Genomic DNA, 18,385 nt, shown 5'->3' with positions numbered 1-18,385 from the left:
CAAAGGATCTCATTTGTCTTCAAGCAGAGGATCTTAGCGGACTTCTTGCCATATGTGATCGAGATGCTGTTATACAAATAAGAAAACTCCATCCTCGCTCCTCAGTTGCATTGGAAGAAATCTCTGAGGTTCAGGCAGTGGAGTCTGAGATGAAAGACATTAATTTCATTTTGATGCAGGTAACAGGTAAAAATGGCTACCAAGTAATAAGCGTGTATGAGAAATCAGTAGGTTTCTGGTGCATGTTCCAAAGGGGATCCCATCAGTCATTCCATATTTTCCACTGACCACCAGTGAACATTTTTTACTGTCTGCGAGTGGTAGATACCAGCGATTCATATTATAAATCATGTAATACGATTCATATTATGATGATAATTCTCACATGTGCACTCTTGTACACTAAGGACTTATTCCTCTTTTTTTATGACAATTTAAAATCTAGGTTACAGTGATTTATACACAATAGAAATCGGAAAAACAAGTGCCCTTGGATGCTTGATTTCACAGCACTTTGAGTTCTAATAAATTATGTTTTAAAATGCCTGGTGAGGGGCGCCTGGGTGGCTCAGTCAGTTAAACGTCCGAGTCTTGATTTCAGCTCAGGTCGTGATATCAGAGGTTCGTGAGATGGAACCCCACGTCTGCTTCTGCACTTACATGGAGCCTGCTTGGGATTCTCTCTCTCCCTTTATCTCTGTCCCCACCCCACTCACACTTTCTCGCTCTCCCAAAATAAATAAATAAGCTTTAAAAAAAAAAAAAACAAAACAAAAACAACACTGGGCAAGACCTCAGTTGATTTGGGGGTGGGGGAGGATAGATTTAATACTTTGTTCCAGCTTTGTTCCCGTCATCGTGATGAGGCTGGGGAATTATTGTGAAGCAGTTCACAACAGTTCAGATCAAGGTGAATAATTTACACTAGTGTTGCCCCTCCATCCCACATATTTGAAATTATTTTGCCTGTTTGCATTCATTTTGAGAATAAAATTTGGAAAACCAATTTGCACGTATCTGCATCTTTATTCTTCTCTCTTCGGTAGTTTGACTAAAATACCCCTTGTGTTCCTACAAGTTCCTAAGCCTTTTCTACCCTGTGCTGCTGTCTTTGATTATCTTCTCCAACAAGGCTCAGTATGAAATGCTGTAAGGGAGCTGGAGTTCATTACGTGACTGTTTAAATTTATATGCTCCACATCGGGTGTAAAATAAGATGGTACACACCTGAATGATTTTTTTTTTTCTTAAAACCAGCGAAATAATTGTCAGGATTTCACTAGCTAATTTTGAAATGCACAGAGCCAGCTCAATAAACATTCATTAAATACTTAGGTTTGAGTCCTATACTGTCTTGTTCTTAAACAGTGCAGTGTTCCAATGAAAACATAAGAATGGTTTTGTGAGGGGCGCCTGGGTGGCTCAGCCGGTTAAGCGTCCGACTTTGGCTCAGGTCATGATCTCAGGATTTGTGAGTTCGAGCCCCGCGTCGGGCTCTGCGCTGACAGCCTGGATCCTGCTTCAATTTTGTGTCTCCCTCTCTCTCTGCCCCTACCCTGCTTGTGCTCTCTGTCTCTCATAAATGAATGCTAAAAATTTTTAAAAAGGAAAAAAAAGAATAGATTTGTGAGGTGGTGTGTGTGTGTGTGTGTAATGTTTAAAAAAAAAAAAAAAAGCACTAAATATCATCTATTTTACCAAAAGGAGGAGTTAACTGTACAGATTCTCAGAGATTTGTTTTTTTTTTAATTTCTTTTATATTTATTTATTTATTTATTTATTTATTTATTTATTTATTTAGAGATTTGTTTCTTTAAACATTGACTACCTGGGGCACCTGGGTGGCTCAGTTAGTTAAGCGTCCGATTCTGGGTTTCACCTCAGGTCGTGATCTTCCGGTTCATGCGTTCAAGCCCCGAGTTGGGCTCTGCGCTCATAGTGCAGAGCCTGCTTGAGATTGCCTTTCTCCCTCTATCCCTCTGCCCCGCCCCCCTCTCTTTTCAAAAACAAATAAGCGTTTTTAAAAATTGAACTCCTGTTCTCCAAATATTCCGTGAAACATGGTAAATAATTCTAACACAGATTTGTGACTGTGGGCTTTCTGTCACTCTGCCTTTGTTTGCTTGCTCTGTTTTAGTATCCAGTATACCTAACCTTTTTACTCTTTCCCAACCTGCCTTCCTCTGCACTCTTCACTGTCATCTGCGGTTCCTCTATCTGCCTTTCCGGCTAGCAGCTAGACCCTTCTTTGCCGATCCGTTCGTTCATTATTACTCTGGGAACTCTGAAGTGAGTACTTAAAATATGGAGCGGTTCTCTCTCCCACCTTAAAAAGCTATAAAACCCTCATGTGAAATAGTTAAGGGAACACACGTAGTAGGAGGAGAGGCTTTTGCTCCTGCAGGCACCTTGCAAAGGGGACTATTTTTCTTATATGATATAAATGAAATCCTCACTCTGCCCACTTTTACACCTACGCATGTACTGAGCGTCTCCAAGGAGACCAGGAAACCCGGAGTCCAGTGATGGTGAATCCTCCTCAGAGACAGCAGGCTGGAGTCTCGGGCAACTCTCCCAGGCGTCTTGGCTTCCAGATGCCCCTCTCAGACAGCCTCTCTTCTGGAGGCTCTTCCAGGCAGGCTTTCTTGAACATGTCTCTCCCTTCACAGACGCAGCAGCCCGTACCTTACATCTGAAGGGGCTGGTGGTGATGGTGCCTTCGGTAGGCAGGACGCCTCCCTGGGACAAGGGGGGCAGGAGGCCTCCCTGGGACAAGGGGGTGGGGATAGCGGGGGGGTGGGACAGGAAGGTTGCGTCTTTCCCCAAATCTTCTCTTTGTCACCCATTTATCAGTGCGTCTGTCTCATTGCCTCCCTTTGCGCCGTTTAGACCCAAAGGCACTGCTCGGCCTTACAAAACGTCCTGAAAATACTCTTTGTTTTAGTAATACAGTCATGAGCTCAGTTCAGTGAAGTTGTCCTTTGAGAAGTACTATTCTTGCTGATTCAGCATTTTTAACCCTGAACGATAATCCTCTTCTCCACTTTGGTTTTCCTTTCCCCTGAGTTCAGTACACAGGGATCTCCGTGGTATCTTACCCTTCCCCCACTCACGGCCTCACGCTCACATTTCTTGGAATTATATCCATTGTTTTCTTTTTTTTTTTTAAATGTTTATTTGTGTGTGAGAGAGAGAGAGCAGGATAGAGGCAGAAAGAGAGAGAGAGAGAGAGAGAGAGAGAGAGAGAGACAGAATCCGAAGCAGGCTCCAAGCTGTGGGCACAGAACCAGACGCAGGGCTCGAACTCACAAAAGCGAGGTCGTGACCCGAGTCGAAGTTGGACGCTTAACCACCTGAGCCACCGAGGCGCCCCTATACATTATTTTCTTATGTAAATGAAGTCTCGGTTTCTCTTTGAGGAACACGCTACCACCATAAGTCCATAATGCACACCTTCTAAGACCTAGAGTATCAGATCCATTTGATAACATTGACCACATCTATGTGTACACATTTAGACACAAATAATTAGTGACTATATAGAAATGTTTATTGATGTAATCCCCAAGAAATCCCATTTTGTCTCTAAACTGTAAGCACATCATTAATGAACATTCTTGAGATATCTTGCACATGAACAGTTTTGGTTCACGGCCAAATTGACTCCAGTAATCTAACTTTTCTAGCACGGTGTCTGGAAACTTCAATCTTCTGTTGCTGATCCTACTGCCCTTTTTGGAACCGTGTGGCTAACTATTATTTCTGTTAAATTCTTTGACAGTAAATGTCCTCAGGAGGGTTTATTGATGACACTTTCCTTATTTGAACTTTTCAAAAAGATTGGTCAGTCTATATTCTGCACTTGGGAGGACTCTCCTATTTTCCTTCTCTCCCTTTCTCTCTCTCCCTCCCTCTCTCTCTCTCTCTCCCTCCCTTCCTCTCCCTCTCTCCTCTCTCTCTCTCTCTCTCTCTCTCTCTCTCTCTCTCAAATAAATAAATAAATACGACCCATGTTACAAGCTTAAAAGAGTCATTTTGTATTAGACAAAATCAGTTTTGTTCACAGGTACATACTGTACCCTTTGAGTTGACTTAGAGGTCAAATTTGCTAAGTTTTTTTCTTATATGATCTTTCCAGGTCACCCTGGGTATATCTTACCTGCTTTGATCTCCCTTCTCCAAATACCTTTATCCATAGTGTGGTTCACCATTTTCCTTTTCCTCTTTATTTGGGCTCAGAAACGACCAAAGTCTTACTGTTGATTTAAGTTCCTAAGTTCCCCCAAGAAGAATTGGAGGATAAAGTTGTCTCCGAAAAGAGCCCGTTGTTGTCCCCTAAGTTTCTGTCTTTTGCCCAGCCCCTTCTTGGCCTCCTGCCTCCCTTCCTCAGAGTCCCGTTTATTCATTGTTCAAGTTTTATGTCAGATTTAATGTAGGAATAGTGTCTGCTTGGGTGGATTGCTATGCCTAAGGAACGGTCCGCGAAATGGACTAAATCTAAGAAAATGTAAACAAATGTGGAAAGTTTTCTAACTTAGACTGATGGTAAGTTTTCTTTGCTGTGGCATTTGCCCAGGATCCTGAAGGTCAGGATCCCACCCTAAAGTGTACTTCCCGGAGTCCTCCTGTATGTAAAAGAAGCCCCGAACATGGGTGGGTACTCAACACAAACGTGTTTCTTCCATTTTTCCTTCCAGGCACTTCAAGTGGCAAGACAGCTTCTCCTTCAGCAGCAACAGCAGCAGCAAGTTAGTGGATTAAAATCTCCCAAGAGGAATGACAAACAACCAGCCCTTCAGGTGACAATTCTTTAAAAAAAAAAAAAAAAAAAAAATGACACGATACACTTTGGGAGAGCTGACAAACAATTCAGAAGCGGATTGTGTTGGGAGTTGCAAATCACGTACGAAACTCTTGTGCAGAAGGTGCATTCTTAGTTTACCAGCAGAGTATGACATTTCGGAAGAAATGTCTACTTAACCAAAAGCGCACTTGCTGGGAGGAGCGTCTCCTAATGAGATGATGTAGTAAGAGGATGAGTAGTTACAAGTGTGGGTTGCTTAATAGGCAGCAGGTAGCACCAAGGAGCAGTTCCTAGTACTCAAGGTAGGTCACCTCATTGTCTCATGATGGGGGTAGAAATGCAGCACACATACGTGTAATGTTAGCGCAGTGGTTTTTAACTGGGTGTGATTTTACCCACCAGGGGGACGAAGGGCAATGTCTGGAGACAGTTTTTTTTTTATTGTCCCATGGGGGCATGGGTGCTCCTGACCTCCAGTAGGTAGAGGCCAGGGATGCTACTTAACTGGTCCTGTACTCCAAGGAAAGATCGCCCACAGCACAGAATCGTTTGTCCCAAAGTGTCATGGGGTCAAGCACCTGTTAGTAGGACTGATGAAGATACGGCACTTTTAACATACCTAGTAACCAGTATAATGCACATTGTTCTTTAGTGGATGTTTTCTGGATCGTTCATAAAAACTGGCAAGCAATTTGTGTGTAAAGATTTCAAAAAAGACTGGTTTAGCAACTTCTCGTTTCAGGCCCATTGAGGGCAGAGCCGTAGTACAGGGTAGGAGCGGGCTCGTAAAAATCTGCTTTGAATTTTCGACTTGGAGCTGGAAACTGTGACAGATATTTCCAAAAAATTCGACAGAGGGTGTTCATGCTCACATCCAAGACAGGGCACCGCCAGGTTCTCTGTGGTTCAGCTACTCGTACAGCTGGGAGTGGGACGTGCTCGAAACGGGAAGTAAAAGGAACTTCTCACCCTGGACATTTTGGGACGGAATTTGTAAATGGTAGCTGCTGGGTGGAATTTGGCCCCAGCGACATTGATCGCGGGGTCAACCCAAATCCTAGCTTGTGTTGACTTCTCTCAGGTCAGAACGAAGTGACCACACTTCCCCAATGATCCTGCAAAGATCTGACCGACGTTGGGGAACAAGCCCTGCCTCTACATCTGCTTGGGAAAGCGTCACTGCCTAGAGCACATAGAGTAGCACTTCATGGGGAGCAGTTGGATGGCCATGTGCACTGTTGACTAACACTTTCAAAAACAGTTAGTGATTTGGTAAACCATCATCGCTGATCCATAGGCCTTTCCGCGTGCGTGAATGCCGGGGATATTTTTAATGAGGTGCAGTGCCGTTGAGGTCCCATGTCAGGTGCTGTAAGAAGTGCTTTGTTGTGCAGATGTCTTAAGAACAGCTCTGGAGGATGAAATATGACTGTGTTGACCTTTCAGCTGTGAGCTTATTTGTCAGGATTCAAATAAGTTGAAAGGATCAAACTGAACAGTTTCCGTAGTCAGACTGGGAATTGTGTTTCAGAGGTCAGCCGCGGAGGCCACATTGCAGATTCCAGAACATAGCCAATTGTTGGTACATATTAAAGTGCTGGGGCATCTCCTGCAGACAGAGACACAATTAAAATTCTAATTTATTAATGTATACAGGGAGCTGGCCCAGCCTGTCACTCAGTGATTCAAATGACTGTCCATTCTTTTGGCCTCCCTCTTGGAGCTCTAACAGCCTTAAAAATACTGTTAGTCCTCTTGAATTTATCAGACCTCAAGTGCATTGGAAAAATGACAATATATTATTGCGGGGAGGTGGGAATCTTGTACGTAGTAGAGCTTTGGTTAGGGATAATTTTAAAAAGTACACACATACACAGTCTGCCTGATGCACTGCTCTTCAGGATTGAAGATCATTTGTAATTTTTTTTATACTAGACTTACATTCCCTCATACTTGCTTTTTAAAGACATATGGCATTTTTAGGTAACTTCTTTTCCAAGATGAACGAAGTTGCTTTAGGGCTAAATATATGAAGTAAAGTTTCAGGGGATTTCCTTTTGAGGGCTCTTTTTCTTGCCCGTTATAAGGTTTTCAGCCACCAGAAGAGTATGATACAGAGAGCTTCATTTTTCTTGGCAAAGACAGTGTCAAAACCAACCTAACACATTCTGCTGAGCACTTCAGTCTGTATAGAAAGTGTGGGGCGAGGGGGCCATCTTGAACGCTGGTTTTGCTAAATAAGATGTTTTGAGTCCCTTCCTACCCCTCTGTGGGAGAGTTGACAAGCATAGAATTTAGACCAGCTTGAAGAGTTGATGGGGAGAAAAAACAGTGGGTTGACTGTGCGCGCGTGTGAGTGTGTGTGTGCGTGCGCGTGCATCATAGACTACGTCTCGTCAGCTGCCTGGTAGGGTCATGCAAATCCACCAGGCTTTATTAGGTTGGCTGACCTTCTACAAACAGAAAGGAGAAATTACTAACCTAGGTCACATGGTATATTACCTCCTTATAAAAATACGTATATAGACTCGGTGATTCACGGAAGGAATAACCTTCAGAGAGATGCCTTGCCATGCCATGCCCTCGCTGGGGCACCCCGGCCAGTGTGGCTCTGAAACGAAAGGGAAATCCCATCACAAATCTTAACAGGGTTCATTTCTGTTGTTCGTACCCTTCGTAACCACACTGAGAGACCTATTTTCGCAAATTTCAGATCTTCCGCATAGAGGAAGCCTTGACAGGGGAGAAGAATTTGATCTACTGATTGCTTGAGGGGAAAGAAAAAAAAAAAAAAAGAAACCCAAATCCCCAAATATACTGTGACTTATATTTTAGGCATATCTCACACTTCTCTGCTTTATGTTTGGCAGTGCTCTCCAGTTTCCCAGGCTGATGATAACAAACAAAAGAGAATGGAAAGTTAGAGGAGGCTCTAAGTGGTTACTCGATAGAGATCACAAAATGTAGTCAAACATCAGCAATTTGGACTAATTTCAGGAAGACGCTCTCTCCAGCTACACGTACAGAACTAAATCTGAGCTGGCCACATTCTTGGGCGACGTGTGGTTTATATAATCAAGGCATTAATTGGTATAGATTCTGCTTTTGATGTTCTTAAAAAACACTCTACTTGGTAACCCTAAATAGCCCCTTGGTCAGCCCAGCCTCTTGAGCTGCCTTGCAATTTTTTTTTTTTTTTTTTTTAATGAATGACACAAATGAAAATTGAAAATTGGCCCCGTGGTAAATTCAGGATGAGGATGATCTGGGTTTATTAGATGTGATTTGGTGAGCATTTCTGGATCAGCCTCCACGCATAGGGCACCCTGCTGATGCTTATATCCACACGAAACCGTCAAGGGTACAGACCCTGCCCTCAGGATGCTTAGGAGTTGTCAAAGAATTAACAAGGTTTTGCTACAGAAAAAGAAAATTGTATGTGGGTAAAAATAGTAGGCTTGCTTTTATAAATATTTACATGCTTCTGAAGATTGCTTGAACAAATGAAGTAAACGCTTAATGATGCAGGTGTGCTCATAACCTCGAAAACGTGTGACTTTACTGGCTGAAGATTAATTTGTGAGTAGATGAGCAATTTTATTGATCGAATTTTGGAACTTTGACCACCGTTTCTGGGTAGTAATTCATTTTGGTTCTTTAAGCATTTTAGTTGTTGGCACGAGTACATAAACTGGAAGGAAATCAAATGACACATTTTCTCCTAAGAAAGTAAAAGTACATGTGTATTCTGGCAGCGTTAAAGTTAGGAAAGAAAGTAAACCTTGTGTGTTGCTTACAGCGGAAAGCTGACCACAGTTTCAGGCCGTCTATAAAGAATTTGAACTTGAAACCAGTCATCTGAGATGTTCCCCTCGTGCCTGTCCTCCCCCTTCCAAGGTGACATCGTGTAGGAGCCCCTCATCCAGGAGGCCATTTCACTGGAAGGAAAGGTAGTGAAATCCACTGGGAAGTACAGCCGTGTCATCCAGTTGGAGGCTCAGGAGTATAATGAGGACTCCTGCTTAAGGTAGAGGAGGTTAAAATACAGGACGCAGCAGGTGTTTTTTTTAGCATTTTTATTTGCAGTTATATAAAACGTGCTTTAGGCAGCATTTTTGCTTTGCATTAATGCCACATATAATCTTAGTACCTCATATCATTTCCACGTTATTCGCTAAGGAATAAATGGGTAAGAGGAAACCTTTAAAGGAAACTACAGTTTTATGTTGTAGATAGTGAAATGGAATGGTTTTTGAAATACTGACCCTTAAAAAATAGCCCTGCGCACTGAATTAGTAAAGTGGATATAATTCAGGAGGAGGCAAAAAAAATTGTTTTAAATGTCTAGAGTTAACATTGTCTAGAATTGGCATCCCCGACACGAAATTGAGAGGAAGTGGTGAAATTTGGATGCCTTGTCAGATGTCATTGTTAATCACACGACTTTGGAGACTCCCAAAACCCTGAAAAATAAATCTTGGTAAGAATCAATAAAGTAGAAATGATGCTTTAAAAATGGTTATTAAGTCTTTCGGATTATACACACCATTAAAAGTACGATAGAGGCAGTGACCCCTCCCTTGAGAAAAATGCACAGGCACACAGAATTTTGTATCCTCTTGTAAGGGTTTCCTGAATCTCAAGGCCATCCTGTGGCCCTGGTCAAATACTCTTTAATTTCAGATTTTTTTTTCTAAAATAGTACGCTTTGGGGTGCCTGGGTGGCTCAGTCGGTTGAGTGTCCAACTTCAGCTCGGGTCATGATCTCACAGTTCGTGGGTTCGAGCCCTGCGTTGGGCTCTGTGCTGACAGCTCAGAGCCCGGAGCCTGCCACTGATTCTGTGTGTCTCTCTCTTTCTGCCCCTTCCCCGCTCATGTTCTGTCTCTCTGTCTCTCAAAAATAAGTGTGTAAAAACTTTTTTCATAAAATAGTATGTCTGGTCCTTACCTCTGAGTTTCTGATTGGAGTTGTAATATAATCAATTAGCTCATTTTTGCCATTTCAGCTTCAGTGTATAGGATGATCCCATGTCCCAGCCTTTCCAGGATATCCCTAGTCTATGCCTGTTGCCTGGCTCTATTTATAAAAATTGTCACTCTTTGAAAGTATCCCAGTTTGGGCATTTAGTTACATGGTCATCTTACATGTATCTAAGCATTAAAATTCAAGTGCGATGCTCATATTTTAAATGTAAGCATATCTTTGTCACCATATGCATATGTCACTGTATGCAAAGATAATTAACATTTAGTCAAGTGCTGAATGTGGGACCATCCCCATGGCTACCCTGTGGTATAGGAATGTCATTTACCTGTGCTGTGGATGCAGAAAAGTAAAACTTACAGAAGTTCCCTGACTTGCTGCAGAGCACGCAGACAGGTATAGCACCAGAATGGGCAGCCAGGTTTTTTGGGGGGGATCACAGACAACCCGTATGCTGTCAGGAAGTTCATTATAGCTGCCCCTCCCATGTATATTTCCTCAGCATCTACTGAGTGCCCTGTTTGCCACAAATAAGCAAATTATTATATTTTCCATATTGTAAGCAAAAATGAAACCAAACCAACAAAATCCTATTCCACTGTAAATGTCTGGATTTCAGTTAAGAGGACTAAGGTCTGTGTAATTATCCTTAATTGTCGCCTTGTCTGTGTGTGTGTCCCAGTGGTGAGCGACAGCAAAGAAAAGTTATTTGTCCTTCTCAAGTCTGAAGTGCTCTTCGGAGCTTCCCTGTGTCGGAACATGGAATGGTACGTTACAATCATTGCTGGGGCTAGGAGGTGGGGAGGGACAGGGAAAAAAACATACTTGACTGGTCAAAAATGTGTAAATTGCTAACAAAATGACACATGTAATTAAGAGTGCTCCTACCATTTTACCTTGTGGTTTACACCTCCAGTGTTGAAAAAGAGAGCGACTCCCACCTCGCTAATTACCATTATCACTGAAATGCTAGGGTTGGACTCATTAGTTCCATGTGCATTTAATTAGAGGAAGGCTGAAATTGGATTTAACTTATTACTTTTTCATGGATCACTTTCTTGTCATCACTTCAAATTGGATTGCAGCCCCAGGTAACTAATTATGAGAGCCACAGGATCAAGAGTGAAAAAAAAGGTAATTAGGAATAACACTGTTGGACCCTTGCTGGTCGTCCACTTGTGCTTTGGAAAAAGGAAAAAAAAAGAGAGAGAGAGAGAGAGAGAGAGAGAGACGTATTTTGTAGTATTACAGATTAGGGAGTTAGAGGTATGCATGGTTGCTGGGCATCATGGGAGCCTGTCACCACCCATAGTGGTTTCTATGATATACAACTGAGTTGAAGATGTCGAATCGACATGGTTCCACAATCGGCTCCTTAATACCTAGATTAAACTTGTAGAAGCAACAGATTGGCTGTAGGTATGAGGCATCTCAACAACTGTGTAGTCTGGGGGCCTCACATATATGATTACAACAAAGCTGTCAAGATGCCTCTGAGCCAAAGTACAGAATATTTTAAGTACAGGGAGTTAGAATTTAATGAACGTATTAATGTTCCAGAAACATCATTCATATCTGACAGGAAGACATATCAGCACAACAGCAAGGTTTAAGGGTTTATACATTAGGAATTTTTGTCAAAGTTTCCAGCAGACCATAATATTCAGACCATTTACAGTGCTTCTGGTTTGTTCTCTTACCCCACCCCAGTGTTGTGGATAGGCTTGCTGAGGTTCAGTTTCTCCTTCCGCCCCCATCGAAAATACTTTAAAACAAATTATATTGTTTCCATGTGCAGAGCAGAATTCAGAACTGCAAGCAATCAATTTTATTGACATCGTCTGAAAAAATGTTGGTGACAGTTGGAGGATGTGAAAGGCTTGGATTTTTAAAGTCGCCAATACTAAGTGTGGCCAAAAAAAAAAAAAAAAAAAAAAATTTTTTTTTTTTTTTTTAAACATAATCTCATTACTCAAAAGAAGTCCTGGGAGTTAGACTCTCCCAAGAAGGGATTCTTCTTTGATAGACTGTGATAGCATAATGAGAAATCTTGATATCAAGCCTGTGGGTTTCCATGAAGGGAGAAAAAGCTTCCCAGAGAAGTGAATCACCAAGAAAAGATGGCTATTGTTTCCTCAAGTTGTTTAAAATTGGTTTTAATGCTCTGTTAATGTAAGCAAATAATCATGATTCGGTCTGGGGTGACTTTCAAACCTGGGTAAGTGAGACTTGTTATTTTTTTCAGGACCACAGGGAAGTAGAGACAGGGATGTGCCTACCTGACGGTGGCCACCACATTATTATTCCCAGAGTGATAAAATGCTCTTCCTGGAATTACGACTCCGTTTCCTTTGTGAACCTTCTGAGCGAAAGCTCACAAAACCAAAATAGTCATCATCAAGTCGAACGCAAAAAAATTAAAGCTTTTTTTTTTTTTTTGAACATCTTAAGTTGATTTAGAATTTTTGTACACAATATTCGTCTGTGGTTGAAAGGGGGCACGCCGAGGTCAAGTGATGTAGTGTTTTCCATTTTTCCATATGAGTCTCACAGTGTGTGATAAAAGCAAACTCCTTTATTTGGTAAGTCTGCAGGAATTTCTGATGAAGTGCAGAGGTCATGTTCCCTGTCAATTTGAGTAGCCAGCATTTTTTAACTACTGTTTTTTCTTCTCTTTTTGTGTGTGTCTTTCCTTCCCTGCCCCCCCTAAACCGTGGCACTTTTGTGACACATGCACAGTGAAGTCTTCCAATCTGAAACTCATTAGCACACAGCATTGGACCCTGTCCAGTGGTTAGAAAATTTCCTGAAGCCTAGAATAACAGCATTTGGTGTGAGCACCACAGACCAGCAGTGACAATGGGGGTAGTCGCCCTGCCCTGGCGCCCTGCCCGGTCGGGAAAGCCGACTGACCGTGCCACACAGTGGAGACAGAGGTCGTGAATATGGGATGGGCTCGGAAAGTTTGGTCCTTGGAGAAATATGCTTCTGAAATCACAAGGCAGTATCTTTTTTTCCCTATGCTTATTATTTCAATTGGTTGGGAGGTATTTATCAACATTAGCTGCGGGAACATGAAAGCAAGCCATTAGAGAAATAGGATGAAAAACCAATTTCTACAGAATAATATTTTCACCTCTGTAGCTATTGGGCATTACAGAACCTATGGATTTAATTCATTCGTTCCAGCATTATTCGTGGCACCTCACGATATCCAGGTAACACGACCAAGATGAAGTCCTCATCCTCACATTAGAAAGGTGACACAGTTCATGCGATGGGTCACGATCGTTTAAGCCCAGTGTTCCAACAGGAAACTGAGTCCCAGAAATGGAATAGTAATATTAAGGAGCAGCCACGTAAAATTATACTTTCTAGGAGCCAGCTACTTGCAACAACCGTATGGGGATCAGTGCTACTATTATTCCCATCTTACAGATGAGGGAGTGTCGGAGGGGCGGGCAGAGAAGTTAACTTGCCCAGGGCCACACAGCCAACGAGTGGCAGAGCTGGGGCTCTGGCCCAAACAGTTCGGCTCAAGCATCTCTGTGCTCTTACCCGTTCCATTCTGCCGACTCTCACTGAGCTGCTGCTGGGCCCGGCAGACAGGGACAGCGAAAGGAACGGAATCGGAGTTGCTGATGCCTCACGCTTGTCACTAACCACTAGACCACACTGTCTCCTAATTTGGACATATGTTTATGGGCATATTTGAAAAATAGTGCTTGTAATTGAAATATGCACTTTCTAAAGGGAAATGACGCTTGGGAAAGAGAGAAGAAAGGCGGGTATTACTCAAAGTCTGCAGACAACTCTGCAAGTAATTGTCTAAAGGCAGCCGTTGAAATTGAGAAGCAGTTTGGAAAATGTACAGTTTGGGAAATTTGTGTACCGATGTAATTACGGTAGTTGTGAGTTGATGTCATGCCTAGTAACTGTTTTTGTATTGCTTGGGCCTTTGTTACCGAGCTGTGATATCATGAGCAAACTATTATAAACATAGCATGGATATAGCATGCTTGTGTAACAAAAGATCGGGAACTTTTATTAAGTTTGTTTTCCTTGTCATATTGTAAAAATTTATTATGTGTACTGTGTATATTAGAAACAGATTCGGGTAATTCTGTCTAAATGAAGTCATCCCGGCTATTTCCAGACTGTCTGTTTTTGGTTGTGAATAATTTTCATACATCAGATGGTTGTCATATTTAGTCGCTCTCAAAATTTTAAAGAGAACATATCCCATTTTGAACTTGGGGTGGACTTTAGCCGCCCTGCTGTTGGGATTGTTTGAGTTTGAAATTACTGCCCAGTAAATTATGGAGACTGAGCACCAGTCATTTCTAAAGGGTCTGGGCCCGCTCCCTTCTATTCATAACCTTTCCCCCTTCATCAAAAGAACAGATTTTTAACTACTTAAGTAGTAGAATCGAAAGCTGCCAGGGCACAATTGGGCAAAGAATGCCAGCCCTTGTCCTTTTATGTTACGTCCCATTGAGAAGATTTGGTAAACATTCAAGCAGACAGAGCCCGGCATTTATCGGTGTTCATGGTAGAATGTGGATTTTAAATGGGTTGTTCAAAAACTTTAGATGACTCGATCCTTCCCAGCTACCCTCCCTAGCTCCTTTTGCTTACCAAGCTTTTATGACCTGAGTCTTCTGCCTGCTGCTTCAGTTTGTTTTTTTTTATACCAGCCATTTTCCTTCCTCCCCTCCCCTGAGTATCTGGCTTTTTTTCCCCCCCTTCATCATTTTCTTGAAGTGTATTGTCAGTAAATTCAGTGGCCATGTCTCCATTGTCACCATCCTTCAACCTGTCTGACTTCCTCGTGGCTAAGTCAACCTTTGGCTAACTCAGATTTCTGGCGACTGCTTTCTTTCAGACTTCATCAGTGCAGTACTCCAAACCCCACCCCACCTGGGGTCCCCAGACTGTTTTCCTTCTGTCTCCCAGTCCTCTTCCAGAAGAGAAGTTCATACGTTCCCCAAAGTTCATTTCCTTTGATCTTCTCCAATCGTGTATCCATTCGCTTTGGCTGGCCTGGTGCCTTTGCACCCGTGAGTCCACGCCTGTTGATACCACCCCCCCCCCCCCCGTCTGTCTGTGGCTCTCTGCTCACCATGACAGCACTTGCAATTATCTCTAATGCAACTGATCAGTTTTGTCACCAGACTCTATTAGTCAGAGTCATGAGTCATCATTGACTTATTAATTTCCTTCATCCCTACCACATTATCTGTCATCAGAACTGCCATTTTTCCTTCCACTCAGTATCTTGTGTCCATTCCTTTCTCCATGTTTCCCCTGCTTCCACCTTGTTCCACAGGTCAGGCCTTCAGTTGGCACATGCTTCCTGTGACCCCTCAGAGCATCTCCTGTGCTTCCTGCCTATTTCCTATTCATCATAAATGCTGTGTCACTCCCCTATTCAAAACCTTTCAGTGGCCCTCTCTTATCTACCGTACCAAGTGTAAAATCTGCTGCCTTCCTTTAGTTTCTTAGTATTCTAGGTTTGGATTAAATTAAATGTCCTGAGAAGAAGGTTGTAGTCTTCTTGCTGGGGAGGGGGGAAAAGGGAAATTCAGAGCCATGATTCCCTTTGTCCAGAGGTATGAATATATGTCCAGTCCGTTTGATAACATGTCAGAGTCCCCCAAATCCAGATTGTAAATATTGCTTGTTCTATCGCCTACCATTTAGACAGAAGGCCCTGGTGATTAAATTGTGTTTTGAATTTAATTCCAAGAGAATTATATCTCTGTTTTCTTCAAAAGGAAACTAAAAGCCATGTGATATGTTTTCCCAGATCTAAATTCTCTGCTATGTTGTCCCATGCTTCTTTTTCGTTGCTATCTATTGCTGCAGCCTAGTGGGTTCCTTGTCATCTTTTCTGGATGTAGGAACCACGGCCAAGGCATTCCTTTGCACACGGAAGAGCTGCTTCATCAGACCTAATGGAGCCACGTTTCATAAGACGTTGGTCAAATTATGTCTGATTAGTTATTTGATAGCATAGAGGAATCATTACCTGTTCTGGACACAGAATTAAGAGTCTCAGCCACACAAAGAGGTTTCGTCTGATCCAGATACAGAGCAGTCCTACCTAGAATGCTGTTTGAAGGATGCTAGAATTAAGATGGCATCCGCTGGATCAGCATGATTGATTAGGCATGTCTGCCATGGCACCACCACTGGGAGTGGTGATAGGTGTACCTTCTGCCTGCCCAGCTTGGTGTGGACTTGACTGACGTAGTGTTTTGATCCCACACCCAAGTAGCGAGGTACTTAGGATCATTTTTTTCTGGGAAAGTGGATAGATCCAGTGGTAACTATTCACATATTACCTAAAATTAAACACATACTTCGTGGTATTCCCTATACACTTACCTGAGACCGAGAATATTGTATTCTTATCCTGAAACTGCGCCAGTGCATGGTCACAAATAAGGTGCAATCTGCCTTTAAAGACACAGGGTCTCCTATACCGGCTCACCACGCAAACTCGGCAGGGTGGGTGAGAATTTCAGAGATTTGCGGTTCAGAACACGGTGAGAGGGGGCACATCTTGATTAATAGCACAATCTCTGATGTGAGGCTGCCAGGTTTAAGTCCTAGCACTATACCCTTAACCACTGTGTGACCTTGGGAAAGTAACTTAACCTCTCTGTTTTCTCATCTAGAGAATGTAGCTAATGACCTCACCCACCTCATGTGATTGTGCACATGAAATGATTAACGCATGAAAAGTGCTTGCACCATGCCAGGCACATAGTAAATTCTCCAAATTTTATCTTAATTCACTTGATACCGGTTGCCATTCAAGTATATGTTGCAGGAGCTAACGGGGCCTGCCCGTGTGCTTCTAGCTCACCAGTGTGGCATGTGCGGTTCACCATATTTTATGGGAAGACCTCGGGCTCCTCATCTGCAAAGTAGGGATGATCAGAATGTCTGTCCTACGAAGCTGTTAAGAAGATTAGCTGGGTTACCTCGTGTAACAGCCTAGAACTGTGCCTGGCACACGATGAATTAGGCACCTAATAAATGTCACCTGCTGCCATTATGCCTGCTACTAGCTATAAATCGCATTATCCTGATGGAGCTTGATTTTCCTCGGCGTGTCACTGTTGGCATAAATGAGGGTCATGCTGTTCTGATATTCCCATCCTGGTCTTTCTTTTGTCCTTGTCGTCTCAGAATTTTTATGTGAATTAATGCTAGGTCTTCTTAACGGCCAAGGCATTACTTCCTAATCTGAAACGTTGAAACCGTGGCTTTCTGCACCCTGCCTGGCCCAAGTCGGCAATCCATAGATGTCGCTCTCACTCATGAATTAGTGAATGAGTGGGTGATAAATGAACGAATGAGATCGTGAAATACGTAAGCCAAGAAGAAAGGAAAATTGATGCTGCTTTAGTGGCTAAGGCTGCAGGCTGGTGTTCGATTCACAAATCTCGAGGAACGTTTCAAGAGTGGAAACACAGCATTCAAAGAATCCGGTGTCATTCCTGTCCAAAAATCTTTCACGGGGTCGATGACATGAATCTTGCCAAGTGTGGAGGAAGAATCAGAAAACCCCTGCATTGCTGTTTGACCGCCCTAATGCTCTGTGCTTGCCTTTGTATATTCTCTAATCTGTTTAAGGTATAATATTAATGACATAGAGCTTTAATTCATAAGTATAGACAATTAAAGGAGACCAAAGGCAAAGTACAGAAATGTGTTTGTCAAGATTAAGTTCAGTGAAGCATAGCGAAGATGGAACAGATTATTACAAGAACTTGGAGGGAAGATAGAAAATCCACCGAAATCTCTCATTTTGAAAGGAATTGGTTTACTTGATTATTTGCAACTCCCTCACACTCAGGAAAATCTAAGACAAATGAAAGCAAAACACAATTTAATTGAGCTATTATTTTGCAGACTTTGGCTTGGTTTCAGACAGTCTAATCAAATTGTGCGTTGCTCAAACAACTAATGTTAAATGCAGCCTACCAACAGATGTTTAAAAAGAGTCTCGTTGGAAAATCTGCATCCTGGATTTAGTCTGTCTTGTTGAAAAAAACATAGCTGCAAATTTATATTTTCGAGGACGACACCCAGTGACAAGCATTTCCAGAAAAGATAAAGTTTTCTTCAAGCGTGCCTGGTGCCTTGGGTAGAATTATCTTGAATAGTCGAAGGTGGCACTCTGGAAATTAAATTTCTTGGAAATTCTCCAGCTCTGTGCCATACAGAGCTGTGCAGAGAAATCTCCTTTATCACATTACGTCACTGGAGTCCTGTTGCAATCCCTGGATCGTGTCAGGGGCCCGTGTACTATAATTTATAATGAGCCCCTCCAAGTCCTGCAAGGCACATACTGATTGATGACATTTAAAGGTACTGTCAAGGTGGCTAGGTAATGAACTTGACCTTCCTCTGTCGTCTCAGTTTCAAGTTTGTACATATAAAGAGACTATTTCACCTGCCATGATTGCTTGGAACTTTTCGTTAAATGTACAAAAGGAATTTGGCTTAAGAGTTAACTCTTTTTGGGGTGCCTGGGTGGCTCAGTTGGTTAAGCGTCTGACTTCGGCTCAGGTCATGATCTC

At 42.5% G+C, this 18,385-nt stretch overlaps 1 protein-coding gene across 6 annotated transcripts in view; it reads left to right on the top strand.

Annotated features, from left to right (window-relative positions):
- Positions 1-18,385, top strand: part of FOXP1 (forkhead box P1) — a 507,364-nt gene that overhangs the window by 347,378 nt on the left and 141,601 nt on the right. For 5 of the 6 annotated variants that reach the window (XM_045493545.1, XM_045493544.1, XM_045493543.1 and 2 more), the window contains one exon: positions 4,698-4,799. In XM_045493545.1, coding sequence (XP_045349501.1) covers positions 4,698-4,799 — 102 coding nt within the window. Of the gene's footprint in view, positions 1-4,694; positions 4,800-18,385 lie in introns of all 6 variants that reach the window. The other variant, XM_045493547.1, reaches the window with a different exon arrangement.

The sequence above is a fragment of the Leopardus geoffroyi genome, chromosome A2 (genome assembly GCF_018350155.1).
Source record: "Leopardus geoffroyi isolate Oge1 chromosome A2, O.geoffroyi_Oge1_pat1.0, whole genome shotgun sequence".
In the NCBI taxonomy this organism is placed as follows: domain Eukaryota; kingdom Metazoa; phylum Chordata; class Mammalia; order Carnivora; family Felidae; genus Leopardus; species Leopardus geoffroyi.
Note: the sequence above shows the minus strand (reverse complement) of the source record. Positions and strands in the feature narration are given on the sequence as shown.